Source organism: Barbus barbus, assembly GCF_936440315.1.
Source record: "Barbus barbus genome assembly, chromosome: 35".
In the NCBI taxonomy this organism is placed as follows: domain Eukaryota; kingdom Metazoa; phylum Chordata; class Actinopteri; order Cypriniformes; family Cyprinidae; genus Barbus; species Barbus barbus.
Window position 1 is genome coordinate 11,463,986 of NC_136763.1, and position 17,920 is coordinate 11,481,905.

At 34.7% G+C, this 17,920-nt stretch overlaps 3 protein-coding genes across 5 annotated transcripts in view; 1 reads left to right on the forward strand and 2 right to left on the reverse strand.

Annotated features, from left to right (window-relative positions):
- Positions 1–4,567, forward strand: part of LOC306855041 (EF-hand and coiled-coil domain-containing protein 1-like) — a 25,684-nt gene extending 21,117 nt beyond the window's left edge. Inside the window, exons 6-8 of one of the 2 annotated variants that reach the window (XM_079393440.1) lie at positions 1,811–1,969; positions 2,743–2,812; positions 3,428–4,557. In XM_079393440.1, the coding sequence (XP_079249566.1) occupies positions 1,811–1,969; positions 2,743–2,812; positions 3,428–3,564 (366 nt within the window). In that variant the 3' untranslated portion in view covers positions 3,565–4,557. Of the gene's footprint in view, positions 1–1,810; positions 1,970–2,742; positions 2,813–3,427 lie in introns of both variants that reach the window. The other variant, XM_079393439.1, reaches the window with a different exon arrangement.
- Positions 4,426–10,297, reverse strand: LOC306855042 (microtubule-associated protein 1 light chain 3 alpha-like). The gene is made up of 4 exons (XM_079393441.1): positions 10,096–10,297; positions 8,559–8,614; positions 7,353–7,459; positions 4,426–5,803 (listed from the first exon to the last, which is right to left on the reverse strand). The coding sequence occupies exons 1-4, from the start codon at positions 10,133–10,135 to the stop codon at positions 5,641–5,643; spliced, it is 366 nt and encodes a 121-aa protein (XP_079249567.1). The 5' UTR covers positions 10,136–10,297; the 3' UTR covers positions 4,426–5,640.
- A 280-nt stretch (positions 10,298–10,577) lies between these two features.
- LOC306855044 (dynein light chain roadblock-type 1-like) lies at positions 10,578–13,496 on the reverse strand (the record flags this gene model as incomplete). Of its 2 annotated transcripts, XM_079393449.1 has the most annotated exons (4): positions 10,578–10,889; positions 12,750–12,917; positions 13,056–13,131; positions 13,431–13,496. In XM_079393449.1, the coding sequence occupies 4 exons, from the start codon at positions 13,431–13,433 to the stop codon at positions 10,846–10,848; spliced, it is 291 nt and encodes a 96-aa protein (XP_079249575.1). In that variant the 3' UTR covers positions 10,578–10,845. The 2 variants fall into 2 exon arrangements, with proteins under 2 accessions (XP_079249575.1, XP_079249574.1); XM_079393448.1 differs by lacking the exon at positions 13,431–13,496 and having other exon boundaries at positions 10,579–10,889; positions 13,056–13,140.
- Between the last annotated feature and the right edge of the window lie 4,424 nt (positions 13,497–17,920).

Below are 17,920 nucleotides of genomic sequence, written 5' to 3' on the forward strand. Positions count from 1 at the left end.
CTCTAAACTAGAGGGAGCCCTTTATTACTATTTATTTTTAAATATAACAATCAACACTTAAAAATATGCAAACATGTAAACTGCACATAATGCAGATTTAAATTATCTTATAAATTGCAACATTTATATTTGTTGTTGAATTATATTGATAATATTGGTTTACACAGTGGCCGTCATAACTTGTGTCATAAGAGATTTTTTTTATTACACATACTTTAAATAATTACGACATCACTAACAGGTAAAGTAAAATATAATAGTATAGTAGTCTAACATTTAGCAAAGGTGGTGGTCTTCTCTAGACTTCATTTCTCTAGTGATCTAACACTGATGACTTGCCTGAGGTAAATGAACTGCTATTTGACATTTTGTTTTGATGTCTTTCTGTGGTTGAAACACTGATTGAGCGGTTACACGAGGCATGAGATGTTCATTCATGTTTATTTCCTGTTAAAACTAGTAGTAAAAGAGGAAGGGATGCTGTTTGAACTGAAAGAGCGCCAAAACAGCATTTATTGTTATCTAAAATTTCCTAAAACAAATGGATAGAATTTGAAAGATGAGACTTTGTTTCTTATCAAAATTAACAATATATAAAACTGGAAGTTTCCAATTAAGTTCCACTTGAGCAGTGATTAAAACAATGCTGTATTTGTTTGGTAAATATGCGTACCGAAACGAAAGACCCGAAAATTTCCAGTACAAATACATGTACCTTTACACCCTTATGCATATACATATATTATTTCACAAAAGAAAGTCAGTCATGAACTATCCCTTTTAATTGCTGTAATAGTTTTCTAAAATGATTCAAGGGTTAAAATTAAACATTCTCTGAGGTTTGTTTATGTCTAGTTCACATCCTTGTTGAGATGAATACTCAGAAATAAAAAGAAAAATAGTGGCTAATGAATGAAGGTGCTTATTCAGCTACCTTACATAGCCAGAAATACCTGATGCGATTTTGTAAAAGAAGAGGTGAATAGACGTGAAAGGTAAATATTTGGATTCGTTTTGCTATTATGTGCATTGCCATAGAAACAAATAATATCTGAGCTGGAGGACATGAACAGCTGAGGAACAGAATCATATTAAACTCTAAAGAAAAACAAACCCGAGCACACATAGTAACACAGCAGTTAAAATCCGTATCAAACATTTCAAATACTAATGAGACATTTTCATACACAAGGACAGAAGTTCATCCAAATAAACTTTGGCTGCTGCTGCTGCTCTTTTCTACGCCTTATGTCACCCAACCAGGACTTTCAGTTCTGTTTTACTTTTACAGTTGCTTTTGGGTGCAGGGATGTAAAATTAGATTACAAGGCACTTGGCCACCGAGTGGTTGTTATGAGAAGACAGGCTTCAAAGAAAAGCCACAGCTCTCACTCTCCAGCTGCGTGTGTGTCTGTGTGAACAGCCAATCAGATGACCGCAGGCTTAAACCTCCAGGCCTTACACAATTACATCTACATTGAGCTGTTAGACACAGCTCAGCTGCGAAGCACCAGACGTGAACTATGTTGCTAGTGTTTTTAAAAAGGCCCCACACATATTCGTGGAAAAAACTATCCTCGAACAATCTGGGCATAACCGGTTCAGGCCGAGCCGAGGATTTTTGACATGGTCAGTTCAGATATGCTTGTTTTTGGCCTGTCTATTTCTGTCTGAGAAATTATGCATCTCAACTGAATTATGGGCTATCGGCACATCTGGCAAAGATTCTCGTAACCTGAAATTCATTGCGTGTTGGAACGTTAGTGTTTAAATCTGCACAAGGTCAACGGTAAGTGTTATGTGTCTGCAGATGAGGGATGCCCTGATCCAGGAGCTACAACAGAAGGCAGAGGAGACGGAGCTGCTCCACCTGGAGCTGCAGATGTTGGAGACGGAGCGGGTGCGTTTGTCTCTGGTGGAGGAGAAACTGATGGATGTGCTACAGCTTCTGCAGCAGCTGCGAGAGCTGGTCAGTCTGTAGAGACTTGTCAGCCCAGTGATGCTGTTGTAAATGTTTCTAAGCCACACAGTAGATGAGTGTTTATCAAACACTTGCCGATGGTTCTAAAATAATATAAACTTCATTTAGGAAGTCATTTAGCAACATTATCCTTGTTAATTGTTGTTTCTGTACAAGTACAGTATTTTGTGCAATTAATATCTTCAGTATGTCATGTCAGGCTGGTTGATTGCATTTTCATTATTAATTTCCACACATATAAAATGGCAAAATGCTTAGTTAACCCTAATTTTAATATTTTTTTATTTTAGAAATGTATTAATTCATATATGTGTGACCGTGGACCACAAAACCATCTGAATAAATCAGCTTTCCATATGGTTTGTTAGGATCGGACAATATTTAGCCAAGATACAACTATTTGAAAATCTGGAATCTGAGGGTGCAAAAAAATCCAAATATTGAGAAAATCGCCTTTACAGTTGTCCAAATGAAGTTCTTAGCAATGCATATTGCTAATCAAAAAATAAGTTTTGATATATTTATGGTTGGAAATTTACAAAATATATTCATGGAACATGATCTTTACTTAATATCCTAATGATTTTTGGCATAAAAGAAAAATCAATTATTTTGACCCTTACAATGTATGTTTGGCTATTGCTACAAATATACCCGTGCTACTTCTGACTGGTTTTGTGATCGAGGGTCACATATATAATTTATGCAATTTATTTAATGCCATTTAATTACCATTTATTATGGTGGTACATTTTTTGTAGAACGTCTCAAGAAGATCTTTAGGAAAGATTTTGCTCAGCACATTGGAGTCCTGCAGTGATCCTCAGCATGGTAAGAGACAAAAACTTTTAACTTCGCAGGATTGCTCTTATAAAACCTTGTGTTTAACAGGCCTGGTATGCTGTGAAAATGTTACCGTAGCATTAGATATACAGTCTGAGACCACTTTAAAAGCTGGAATTTAAAAAAATATATTTTATTTTATTATTTTAAGATGGAAAGAAATTTTGTGATTTAAAAGTTTCCAATGAGATATCTCTCATTTTTATTTACTCGATGCACTAAAATAATTAAAACTAAAATAAAATACAGACAAATATTTAAAACAAATAACTAATAAAATGACAAAAGCACACATCAAAATTACTAAAACTTTACATTTAAAATGAGAAGGCAATATGAAAATTTCAAATATTAGTAAAAACTATATTAGTATCTCAGTGATACTAAAATAACACTGAACTGTGCTGCTGTCGTTTAAAAAAAACAGGAGATGTGAACTTTCGACTTATTTTTTGCTGATAATTTATCATTTTAAAAATGGTGCTTGGTTAGAAAAAAAATACAAAATAGAAGCATTTTCACTAGTGGTCTCAGACTTTGGAATTAAAAAATTGAGTGGATTAACCCTTACATGCATCTGACACCTCTCTGACTGATCTGCAGGGAAAGCACATATCTTGGAGGTGCTCAGTGCTCTTTGTCATGAACTGGCTGCGTGTGAGATCCTCTCTAATGGTGAGAAGATAGAGAGAGCACAGAGCCACCAGTCTCTCACCAACTCACTGCTCATCTCCTGTTAGACATTACCTGCCACCTGATGGCCACAGGATGCTACAGACTCTTAAAGAAACTTCTAACTAGCCACGTTGGAAAATGGGACCAAAATTTGCCATGTATTTGTGTGTTTATATTTCTGTGTATATTAGTGTAAATCATTTAGCACATAATCATTTATAATGAAACATGATGTGACTCCTTTTAAAGCTACTTTTTGAGATTTTCCTTTTGCAATGTCATACATTGTATTATCTTAAAATACATGCACATTATACAATAGTGTTCTTTACAGCTTCATCATGTGGTACTGAACTACCTGATCATACAGAAACTCTCAGGTATAGACTATGTAAAGCTCAGTATATCAAGACTAGTTCAAAGGAAAACACCTATACTACTAACAGTAATTACAGTTACAGATGTTAAATAATTGAGTAAAATAAAGCGTTCTCCATATCTCAAACAGACGGGACAGCTGTCGAGAACTAAATTCATGCACCTTTCATCATTTCAAAATTTTAACTGTAAATGTCAATTGTCTTTTAGCACTTCTGGGCAGTTTTGTTGCTCTTTAAGGACGATTTTTATCCATGATTTGCATGAAACAAAATATATAGTATTAGAAAAACATTACTGTCTCATAACTGTCAGTGTCTGTCCCTCTCTCCCATATCTCCAGATATATATGTATGTATAGTAGTAGGCCTTCTTCAGTCATTGCCGACTATGGAAGATACATATACAGATATATATACACATATGCACACACACGTTAATATATATATATATATATATACCCCTAAATGAACCTTGTTAGGTTCATATATGGTACTGGACAATATATCATCAGTGCTTATATATGTCTAGAAATTAAATACATCACGTCAATCATACAATGATTTATATACACACATTTTTCAAACATTTCAAACATACATAGACATATTTCAGTTTTTTTTCTTTTGGTTTCAAAACATCTACAAATTCTTTCAGGTTTTTTGCTTTAAATAAAGCTGAAAATGAACAAATCTATAGCATAAATCAATATAAAAAAGGTTAAAAGGTTGAGAAAAAACATGCAAAGTAGTGCATCACTATCCCTTCATTTGAGATTTAACAGAAGGGATACAGCTCGTATGATGACACAGGAGAGAAAAAAAACAAAGGAGAATACAATTATGTGCTATAATTGTTCAACTTCTAATAGCTTTGTCCTCTTAGATGTTTTAATTGTGCAAAAAAAGCAATTTATTCACATCTACTAAAGATTATGCGAGTCTGACTGCAGAATACTGTATGCCATAAGATTTCAGATGTTCTTCTGACTCACATGTGTACAGTACAGATCAATGTGGCTTTTGAGTACAGTTACCGTCAGGCAGTATCTTTATTCTACAATGAGTGAAGGATGAGTTATTTTTACACAGGAGCCCAGAAATAAACACAGGCTCATAAAGGCTTCAGAAACCCTCTGACAGTTCAATTCATTTTTATAACTACACCTTTGGAGCCATTGGTCTCCTTACAGTTTTGTTTTGGTAACCACAGAATGGGTCTGACAGGAAATTTGATGAGAATTATGCTGTATTATGATTAATCACTTGGTTTGAATAAGCACTTAATTCTGAAGTAAGATTTTATAATCTTACACCAGCACCACTAAGGTCTGGTTACAGGTAATAACTACAAGCAAACAGACAGAAAAAGCTAATTAATCCTAAAACAAAGGGGAAAAAAAACTATTTACAGCAACATGTTACTAATTATTTGACATAACGGCCTAAAAATAATCAAATTCAAGGGGGAAAAAAAGCAACTGGGGCCAAATACAAAGCATTAACAGTGTAAAACCTACATTGAGCTTATAAAAAACATAAGTTTAAATTGGGGCAAAGAGGCTGAATAGTGTTTACAGTACTGCTGTGGTTTGCACTGTAGTGTCACATGGAGAAGAATCAACGGCTTTATTTTGTTTCATACCAGCAAGAGAGGAGCAGGGATGATGGGGAGAGAGAGATGGGTACATTTGGGTGAGCCTGCTTGCTGTTGACGTCTCTCCATCCCTCTGCTGTCCCTCCCTCAAAGGTCGAGTGGCCTGCTTAGCAACCAAAGGTCTCCTGGGAGGCGTAAACCATGTAGAGGAAGCCATCTTCATCTTGCTCTTGTTCATAGATCTCAGAAATGGGGGTGGACACACTGACCATGCTGTGCTGATTGACAAGAAGAAAAAACGCCTGGGTGGGGTTGAGCTGCAGTCTACGCCTGGAAAACAGACATTTTGATCACTGATTATAATGACAAAAACATGCACATTCAGGTCAAATTTGAAGAGATATTCAGAGTTCAGTACTAGTTCAACTCTGTCAACAGCATTTGTGGCATAATATTTATGATATTCTGGTATTCTGAAAAAATCTGGTTTACAGATCAATAATAATATCCAAATAATCAATAATAATATCCAAAAGATGCAAAAAATACATCTGATATGATTTTTGTCTGTTAATTTGTCTTTAACAGACATTTGTGTAAGGTTATATGCAATTTTGCTATTTCATTCCCATGAAAATCCTAAACAACTGTATAAATGATCATTTAAACAGCTTTAAAGCTCAATTTCACACAAATTTTAAAACTAATAAGCTGAACACTTATGTTTTAAAAATCTTTGAAAAAAGATTGAAAATGCCTCACCAAAACCATGATTTTATCACAAAAAAAAAAAAAAAAGATTACAATGGAATTTAATCCTAAAATATTGTTTCAATAATATAGCCACAAGATGCAGACAATATGCAAGATAGCATGGAAAAAAAAAAAAAAAAAAAAAAGTTACACTGTGTAAAGTTACACTTAATTTAGCAATTTTGCTGCCATAAATACTCTTAAACAACAGTATAAATGATGTAAACATTACAACTCAAATGATACACAAGTTTTAATAATAATAAACACATTTCTGCTTTTAAATCCTCCAATAACTTGCCTCATTAATTTGAAATGTCTCACCGTATCCATGATTTTGCCTTTTTTATTTATTTATTTTTTTAAAAAGGATAATTAATCTTTAAGGGTAAACTATTTTTTTGTGGTAAGTATAGCATTTTGTTGACTGAATTTGTGTCAAACCTGAAATATTTTTACAATTCATGTCCACATTTATTTATTTTGTTAACCGCCATGTAAATTGTGATTCTAGTGCAGCGGAAATGACAAACTTTGCCTTCAAATTCTAATAATCACTTAATCATTATTTTGAGTCTGAACTATAAATAATAAAGCAGTCATGACTCGCAGCCAAGAATTATGATGCGCAGCTATGACAAGCAGCATGGGTCCAACAAAATGTTCTTAGTCTGATCATCTGACTGAGTCTGTGGTAAAATACCTGGAAGGCAACACTTAAGAGGAAACTTTAGCTCACTAGTCTTGTTTTAAAAATAATACACCACAATGGACATATGAAAATAATACACCACAGAAAATATGGATGTTGTGCAAACATTTTTTCAAACTGTTTAAAAGCATTCGCAGAAGTCCCCTGTGGATGACAGGGTCACCAGACACTCAAATTTGGCACACCATTGCATTCTCCTCCCCCACCCTGCTTCAAACCCCCACCAGACGAGTAAACAAACCAGATGAGGCTGAAACAAGCATACATGGACAAAAAAAGCTCTCTGCGTTTTCAGTGAAATCTAATAAAAGTCATGCAACTCAACAACCTGGTTTTAAAAATTCATCAAGTAAAAAAAAAAAAAAAAAAGGAAATGTTAAAGGTCCAAACTTGGAACTAGGGGATATTGTTTACCTGATTATCTTTACCAGCTCACTCATGTTAACATGGTCGGGGACGAGGAACTTGGTCTTGTCCAAGACAGGAAGTTGCTTTTCTCCCTTATACCTCTCAATGATCACCTGGAAGAAAAAATATTAACAATACAAACTGATACAGTCTCTTGCCATTGTCTTGACATAGGTGCTTCTAAAACATTTTACTCCAAGGATCCAAATTGTCCACAACATTTAATCAAACAATATCTGTGACTTTTCCAGTTGTTTCAGATTTACTTTTTTACTCTAACTTTCTACCTGAGCATGACTAGAAAAATGTATATTCTAGTGCTGTCAAACAATTAATCGCATCCAAAATAAATGTTTTTGTTTACATAATATATGCATGTGTACTGTGTTTATTTATATGTATATATATATAAATACACACACATACAGTATATATTTTGAAAATATGTACATATACATTTATACATGTATATTATTATGTTTTATATTATATATAAACATTTTCTTAAATATATGCATGCATGTGTTTGTATTTATATATACATAATAAATATACATAGTACACACTCAAATATTGTGTAAACAAAAACTTTTATTTTGAACGCGATTAATCGTTTGACAGCACTAGTATATTCATATAAAATGCCTGTGGAGTTTTAAGAGTTTTTATTAAATTTACATGACTTTCTCAGGTTTAGAAATCACACTTTTAAAATTAGGCTTCCTCCAGGGTTAATATGGTTAACTAAAAAACAAAATAAATGTTAAATGAAAAAATATTCTTTTTATTTCTTATTTAAAAAAAATAAGTTAATAAAAACTATATAACCACATTAAAAAAAACTACTAAACATGACAAAATCATAAAAAATAAGCAAAAATTCAAATGACTAAGTAAAAATAAAAATGGAAAATCTAAAAATAAAGCTGATTTAAAATCTCTTACTGACATAAAATAACACTGCTTTCTCACATATCCTGGTTTCCCAAGACCATGGGAACCCTTAATTAAAATATGAAAAATATAGATTTTTAGTTGTTTTAGCTCATTTAAAGATATTTTTTCAAACATTTTAAATTATTTTAAGGGCCCCTTAGAAGAATCTTAGCATCTTAAAAGAAGATATGCAAGTCATATCTTAAAAGCAAAAAGGTCCTTCTTCACTCAGTCTTAATTCATTTATGACATCCATAAGCTGAAAGAGTTTCTCACCGGAATTTTATTAGGATGTTGCTCTCGTATCTGCTGCACTTCCTTGCAACGGTCAGCTGAAAAACAAGAAAAATAAAACAAAGATTTAATACACTCATTTAGACAGAAAGCACTTTAAATGATCATAGACTACAACACTACACTTGGATGTGTTTATTTAACTAGAAGCACACATGATTGAAATCACTGTAGTTATCCCTTATTCCTCAAAATACTATTGTAACTGCATTAGCATCACTTACATAAAACCGGTTTAGCAGAAACAGGCCATTATCATTCCTGATGCATAAGAAACTAGTAAGGGTTGCTTATTGCTGGTGTGTTGTTTCCTTGCTGTTTGACATACCCTACTCTATTTTCAATATATATAAGATAAATAAATATGAAAAGTCATTCTTCCCAATGAGTTTGTGGCATATAAAATACAGCTATGAATCCAGAGTCACACAATTTATCACACAGGGGATTAGTACTCTTATTTTAACCAGAGTAACCCAATTTTATCTGAGAAGTATTTTTGTTCTAAGAGCATCATGATTGGGTCAATCCATGCAACAATGGAAAACAAAAAAACATGCATGTCAAATGCTAAATCACAACACCAAGCCAGCTTGCTTATTGGTACAGAGTAAGAGCACCAACTCTGTGTCAATGTGTCATTTTAACTGATCCCATGTCAGGGTCATTCATGTCAATTACATAATCCCAAAGGCCTGTGTAGTGCCGAATTCTGACCCCCGCCAGATTATTACCCCCCTAGTATTGTTAGGTTTAGGGTTAGGTGTGGGGGAGGGGTTATGATTAGGGGTGGGGTTAGGATTAGGCAATCAGGTAGCGATTTCAACGAGGGGGGTAATAATTTGGCAGGGAGTCGAAAATAGGCACAACACCGGATAAATGTGCAGAACATATTGGCCTGGACACTTACAGATATGTTTAAAACAGCAGATATGTTGTTTCTGTTATGTTTAGGAAGATTATGCAAGGGTTTTATGCTCCTCCCTCCCCACACCCTGTCCTTAGTCTGGACTATATGAGAAAGAGCTCAGATTACAGCATCATTTCACCAACACGTGTAATGTCCGTCCATTTCTTTAATGTTGTTATTAATCACAATGTATATTCATAAAAGGACTGCTTTATTTTATACCAACTGATAGGCAAGAATACTAGTTTCAGTAAATGAATATCACAGATGTTAATCTTCCCAATACCTGGCAGTTCAAATATGGTTAACAATACACCATTATAAAAAAAAACGTGTATATTATGTATGTGATTCTAGCAAATCATCTGTGGATTAAAGCTGTTATTGAAACAGAAGGCCTATGGGCCAGGCTGGCTCAACGGATACCAACTGACCTCTGCCGGTTTGGTAAAAAACGTTTTACTTAAATCTTAAATGTATCTCTAAAATCGTTTCATACGCATGTGAGGCCTTATATGAAACTGTAAAGTATGCCACTCAGCTGCTAGCAGGCTAGGGACAAAAACAAACACACTTGTGCTGACACAACACGAACAAAACTCGCCTTACCAAAGCTCCGTCTCTGTTTGAAGGGTCTGTCGGATGGCATAACTGGACTTGAATGTGATAAAAAAATGAACTAAAAGTCGTTATATTATATGCTGAATTCTCGGTCGACTTCGCTTCTTCTCGAGCTCCTGACTCACTGCAAGCAAAACAGCTCCAGACAACGTACTAAACTTCGTGACGTCATAGCAGGATTTAAAGGGACAGAGCACCCAGTTAAACTATAGGCCCATGTACAGTCACACAAACTTACAATATATTTTCCAAGTATGAATCCTAATATTAAGTTTCTGTAACTATTCTGCATTATAGTAACTCTTTATGATAGCTTAATTATTAACTATTTTAAATCATTTAACAGATCATTAGTTCATCTACATTCAAATCTATCTAAACACAGTTTTGCATTACGGCAAACTGTGTAACACTTTGACTTCATATTTCCATTCCATATGAAAATATACAGGCAAAAAAAAAAAATGAAAGGAAATGCATTATTGTTTTATTTTCCTTTGTTTTTAGAGTAAACAAGTACAGTATGTCATAGTGTCATGTTGATGCTTTTAGATGATGAGAGAATATGAGAGAACAATAAGTTACAACACAGCAAAATATTGGAACGATAAGCAAGAGCAGTATAAACTGAATATTTATAATAAGATGAAGCTTTCCTAGAACATGAAATGAAACACTTTTGGCAATTAATTAAAAAAGGAAAAATACTGCAGCAACACAACTACGAATAATTCAGAACTACTCTGTAGGATTTTGAATGACGATCAGGAAATAGTCCTTATCTGCAGAGAAAACAGAAGAAAATACTAATTTATGATCATATTCATCAGTCTATTTGCAATTATATGTCATACACAACTCACATCTGTTTAGGTTTTTGTATTCTGAATAGAAAAGTCCCTTTCAAGGAAAGTCTGTTCACTCTTCGATCATCTTTACAATGCCTCCGGGCAGCTCAAAGAAGACCAAGTCCTATTTAAATGAATGGGGAATCCTGAAAATCTCAAAAACTGCTCACTGAACTCGCAATATTACATATTTCAAGTCAGCAACAAGATCTGAAATTAACTGCCTCATGAATGTTGTTTATAATGCTCAAATAGTGTTTAAAAAGCTTATTTTTGAGGCTAGATCAGCCAATCCGCATGCACAGTCATAAAGCGCTTAAGACTGTTGCGTGCACATTGGCTGTTCTAGCCTCAGGTTTCTATCCACCTTATTTTTCCCATTTGTAAATTCAATATGTCTGGCTTCCGGTCTCATCTGCTTCCAGCTATTTTTAGCTTTACAAAACAGCTTGTTTTACTGCTTAATACTGCAGCCCGGTGTGTCTTACCATATTATTTTAATGTAGTATGTTAATTATGAACACACTGATTTGTAGAGCAAACCGTTTTACCATTTACTGCGCTTCGTTATTCTTCCCCACAGTGGCTAATGAACCAGAAGTCTCGCACATTGACAGAAAATGGCTTAGTTCTGCGTTGAAAAATAATGTGGATAGGAACCAGAGCTTCTAACGGCGGCTGCAGTGACTTTACCAATCAGTGATTGGCCCTTTCATTTAAAAGGTGGGACTATTCTGCCATATTGCGCGTTGCAGATTCTCCCATTCGTAAGTGTAGGAGTGAACCGTCTTTGCATTTCTATAGTCTTTGATATACATTACATACACACAGTGTTCATACACAGTGTAGATACACCAGATATAGACCACACTTCACGAACAAACGGATGAGATGCTTTAGCAAAACACACAGTCAGTCCTAAACATCAAATCTGACATTCAAATGGTCTGCAAGTCTGCTGGAAGCTATTTGACTGAGTAAAAATATTACTCAATATTAAAAACATTCCTGATCTACAAAAAAAGGAAACTTTTTTGACATGATTAGTCAAACCCTGTCATACAAGACATGTAGAATAGCTTCACAGGCCCACTAACCCAGTGGTGACATTTGTGACTTGAAGTTTTAATAAAGTTAAATTGTTTTCACATTTTAAAATAAATAATTCAGCCAAAAATGAACATTTGCTGAAAATTTACCATCCAAGATATAGATGAGTTTGTTTCCATTTCAGAACAGATTTGGAAAAATTTAGCATTACATCACTTATTCACCAATGGATCCTCTGCAGTGAATGGGTACCATGATACATCAGAATGAGAGTCCAAACAGCTGATAAAAACAGCACAAGTAATCCAAAACAACTCCAGTTCATCAATTAATGCCTTGTGAAGTGCATATTTCTCTCCTGATTCAGACAAGATTATTTTATTTGTTAAACACACACAGCTTCTTGCTTCACTGAGTGACAATAACTTGTGGATTGTTGTGATGTTTTATCAGCTGTTTGAACTCTCATTCTGACGGCACCCACTCACTGTAGAGGATCAAGGGATGTAATGCTAAATTTGTCCAAATCTGTTCTGATGAAACAACAAACTCTTTTACATATACCATGGCCTAAGGGCGAGTCATTTTTCAGCAAATTCTCCTTTGTGGGTGAACTATTCATTTAATAGTTATTATTATTGTAATTAAAAAATGTATACTGATTTGAATTCATTGCCTGACTTGGAAGTTTGTTGAGAATTACTGCACTAACCTAATGCATTTCATAAGTGTACATCTCTTTACCTGGGGCAATCATGATCTCATTCTTCTTTGATCGAACTCTGAGAAAGGTGAGATCATTTTGAGGGTCGATGTCCCTCACCATTCCCCGAGCTTTCATGAGCAGCTGGTGGACATTACCAGCGTACTGAACTGTGCTGGAGTTGTCAAGAGTGCTTTTGATTGGGATGCCTGTTTAAAGAGCACATTAGAAATACTACAGATATAACAACAAAGATCTCTTTGTTTTATAAATGTCATGCTGCCAATGAAGCACATCGTTTGCATCCAAACTAAAACGTCTGCATGTATTTCTCATTTGCTGGATACCTTCTGCGTTAACAATGATGATTCCTTGTACTCCTTTCTGACTCTGAATCCTTTTGATCGTCTCTTCCACCTCAGCCTGCAACATAAACGCTTAAGTGATTAAAACGGCAAAAGTAACACGAAAAAAGCTGTATGTCATAGCTTAATATCTAATATCCATTGGAGTAGCCGCTCTGTAAAATCCATAAAAAACGTATTTTGCTTTTGTTTATTATATTTACTCGAGCAGTACGTTAGCTGGTTAGAAGTGCCATCTTTTAAATGACAACGCCCCGTAGCCCACAAAAACCTTAACCGAGACAATACCGAGCTGACAAACATGTACTTTCAATTATACGCACATATTATCACGTTTAAGAGCTAAAGTGTACTTGCCATTTTGAAGGAAAGTCTTGTTTTCGTTGCTATGATGCTTCTTCGTCTTCTTTTGGATTAAATGGCGGTTAGCAAACCAGATTTGGCGCATCTCCGCCACCTACTGGGGTGGAGTGTTGACGTAGAACGGTAGAGAGAGAGAAAAAAATACTTTTCTTAATTTTGTTATGATGCTGCAAGCTACCGAACTAGAAATATAAAAGGATGGTTATGCATTACTACTGCTGTTCAATTTCTGAAGAACAACAAAAAAAAAGATAAAAAAAAGTGTTGTATTACTATATTACTGACTGTGACTTGAGATTTGCATGAATGAAGTAAAATTAACACGGAAAACTACTTACTACTTAATGTTTAATACTTAAAAATACATAAGGTTAATATATAGGCTAAAAAGTTAGCAAAACATAAACTTTTTCATACCTGACCAAAACAAACAATCAAACAAACTTCATGACAATAAGACATAAACTAGTATAACTCAAAGTTTAATTTTTAATTTGACTGATTTGAGGATAAGGACTGAGGAAATACAGATGGTACAAGTACAGACTGATGAGTGTGGGAGACATGAGCAGACATACTGTGGATTTATGAGCCCATTTACTTCCTTTCCAAACTTTGCCTCAGGTTTTCCACTTAATGACTGCCACTCGGTCAGCTCTACTCTTTAGTCTACACATGGAAACTTTGACTTGTTCCATATGTGCAGCTATATGCATGACGGAGGGGTTCGTCCTCTCATTTTGGAGGAATTTTAAACAAATATGACAAAAAGGCCACATGATGGAGTAATAACAGCACAAATAACAAAGCAATATTTTCTGCTCTTATTTCACAAGTTTAAATTTATCTGTATTATACATATGAAGTCCTATATACATATGAACAGTGGTTGATAAAACCTCAGTATGCAGACCGTGTTCTAACCGTAATGCAAACATCAAAAAAGGAAGGTTAACCATGAATATCCGCTCATATCGACATTTAGATGTTTACAGTTTATTTTCAACTAACTGTAAGGTACAAGCATGTAATTTCCTTTTTGACTCACATGAACATGCTAATTATAGTCCAAGTTATAAGCATGCATGCCCATGCCCTGAAGTACACACAGAAGTCGTTCACATATAGCATCTATATTCAATATTCAAGTTCAAGTTCAAGTTTATTCAAGTTCAGTGAAACAACGGTAATGTGTGTGAATAGAGTATTAGCAATGTAAGTGAGATTAGCGGCAGCCACGCTGCCAATGCTAACGGGCTATAATAGCAGACTCGAGAAATCTAAATATAACTAGTGATAACAAGGCACTCTGATTGGTTTTGTTTTAGAATGCTATAGGGGATATATTCACTCGTTATAGAAACAAAAATGGTAGTGTATAAAATTGTTTTTAAGATAGAAAATAGACGATAAAGAATCAACTTGATGGAGCTCAAACTGTGGGAAAAACCGTGGCTATTTCAGGAGTGGTTTAATCTCTTGTGCTTTTCAATATCACATATACATCTAAATGAAAAATTAAAAAGCAGAAATATGAATGTAAATGCCTTCTGTTAGTGCAGCTAGTTCAGGTGAGGGGTCAAATGTTATTTCAATTCCAAGGCATTCACTCTTTTAGAGTCAAGAATTTTACATGAAACAGAGACTCATTTGTGAGCTTTCAATGCTGTAAAATCTAGATATCTGGGAGCAGTGCCATGCTCCTTCAGGAGAAAAACACTCTTTAAAAGTGGGCTTTATCTATTACTTACTCCTGCACATTCAGTGTCAAGCACCTCCTGGTCCTGTTCACCGTCTCCTTGTCATGTAATAAATACTTTTACTTCACAGTCAGAGACACTGAGCTCTCAGATTCCTCTAAAGTCTAAAGTGATGTGAAAAGATCTTTGTAATGATACCGGTTATGTTCAGACACACAGCCACACATTTTACCAAACAAAGGCCAAACTGCAACTCTTTTAATAGGACAAAGCAAAAGTTTGTTCACATAGTCTGTTGCTAGCACCTCATTTGTTGCAAGCACATTATTTTAAGAGACAAGTTCCCATGATGCCAACATGCACATTTCCTAATCGTGGTTAAATCCCTGTCTCTTAGTCATATGTTACTGGACACCAGCTATTGCCCAATAGGGGTTGTCTCATCTTGTCCATGACTGCTGACGGGGTGAGGAACCAGTGACTATAATACAAGTATAGTTCATTTCAAACCCTTATGAAAACAACTTTTTCCTGGCTAATAAAACAAAAACAAACAAAGAAAAAAAACAACTAGTATGTTATAATAATTTGCTTTTTTTTTGTTGTTAATAAAGCAAACAAATACATTTCCATTTGTAAAATCTTTTACCTGGAAATTAGCAGAAACGATATATGTTATTAAATTAATAACTGTTAATGATGGTTTACACAGCTTGTCTCACATTTTGCTTTCTCACAGTCCTACGGCTACGTGGATATATCATGTTAGTGTAGTCCTCACTTGCTTATCATATTGTCCTTCAATAGCAATTCCTTGGCCAAACAGCTTTTGCCATCCTTGGAAATGATTAACAAAGCTTAAAAAAACAGCAGCAAAAACAACCCCTGTATCAGCTACTCTGTGCGTATCTATCTGTTGGTTTTTTGTTTATGTTCAACTACACAAATGCTTACTATGTAAAACTCAACTGCTTTGCGGTATTGTACATAACATACACAACATAACTGTTTAGCATCCTGTCATAGCCTTCAGTAACATATCTCTTATACAAGTACTTTATGTTCTGTATTTGGTCACGTACAGGCAGCACACAATAGCAGTTGTTCTCACATTTCTATAGTACTTGCGGACCTTTTTTTGTCTCTATAAAGCAACATGACCTCACTTTATGTTGATGCTATACATATACTGTATAGTCATTTACTTGAGAAATTATAATGGCATTGAAAACAATTGAAGATGTTCTAGAACATCTATACAAGCGATATCAGAAGGACAACTAAAGGTCAGTAACATTGGGAAAGAAACGTTCAGTTTGTTTGCCAGATGTCCAAATTTCAGTCTGTGTCTTGAGTGTTTACACTGAGTTAAATGCCAAAGTTGGACTAAAGGCTGTTAAACAACTAGATATGGTGTACTTTCTCTTTATAGTTCCAGCATTAAACAAAAACATCTTAACATGCTCACATATGGACATGAACACACTAGTTTTAATTCAAACCATATTGTAAATTATCAACAACGGTACAATGACATGACCTTTCATTTCAAAATTGAATTTCTCATTTCAGCCACGGCTGTTTAGGAAAACATCTACTTTTACTGTCTCTTCAGCCTTAAATTACCAGACACGAACCGTATATGTGTTTTAATAAATGTGTGTTCTCTTTCTTCATCGATTCAGTTTTGTGGCTTGAAGTGCATGCAAATGATCACAAGCATACACACTCTACCAACTTGTTTTACCAACCAATTTGGCACATTTCTTCTGTCCTACAAAAATGGGCATTGTAAGTCACTGCTTTATCTGATGGACGCAAAAATGGTTGCTTTTACTCTTATCTTGGATCTGTCCTGTAGTCTTCTGCAAAAATGTGTGTACTCACTGCTGTCTCTGTGCTTGAGAAAATGGATCACTTTTATTCTTATTACCATGTTAAAACCCTTTTATTTGTGCAATAAAGAGCTTCTTTCCATTTGCTCTCATTAGGTAAGACATTTACCTTCTCCTAATCTTTTATTTTAAATGTTTGTGATAAAAGCAAAAGCTATTTGTCTACATCAGGGTTCTATTTTCAAAATCAAAAAGTACATCATGTCCTGCATAAATAACCTCGGGGACTGATATACAAAGATCTAGTCTTCTGTCCAGCTACCATGGAAGCTGCACTGCTTTATCATGTCAATTAATGTCAAGCTAATTCATTTTGAGTAAACACTGCACTCCCAACAACCTCAATGGCCTGTTAGGGAACTGCTGCATTGACTAAGCAATGGACAGCTATCAGAGAACCACACAAACCAGACAAAGGGCGGATGCCAAATGTGTAGATAATGTGTATCTCTCATATTTGATCTAAACATTTCCCGTAGCTCCCTTTGCACAAGCCCTGCGCATGTTACAGTGTGCAACAATGCATGCAGGGAATGTATCTTGAGAATAACACATATGAAACAACATATAAGGCCTTACATATTGTTTGGACATTGATTTTAAATAGAAAATATGCTGAAAGCTAGGCTACATAAATTTTAAATTTTTAAAATTTTTCTTATTAATTCCTAGTGGTTTTGTATGTCATTTTTTGCTACTAGAACTGAACAGCAAAGTCCCTCAGTGTTTTCTCCATCTTATAGCACTCACATCTATAGATATGATTTAGATTTAGTCTCAACAGAATATCTTGTGTTCAGGACACAACACAGCTCTGTTTTGTTTACGAGGTGCTGTATAGGGCTTAAATCAAACTTCACTAACTCATGTTTTAAAGCAAATTATCACC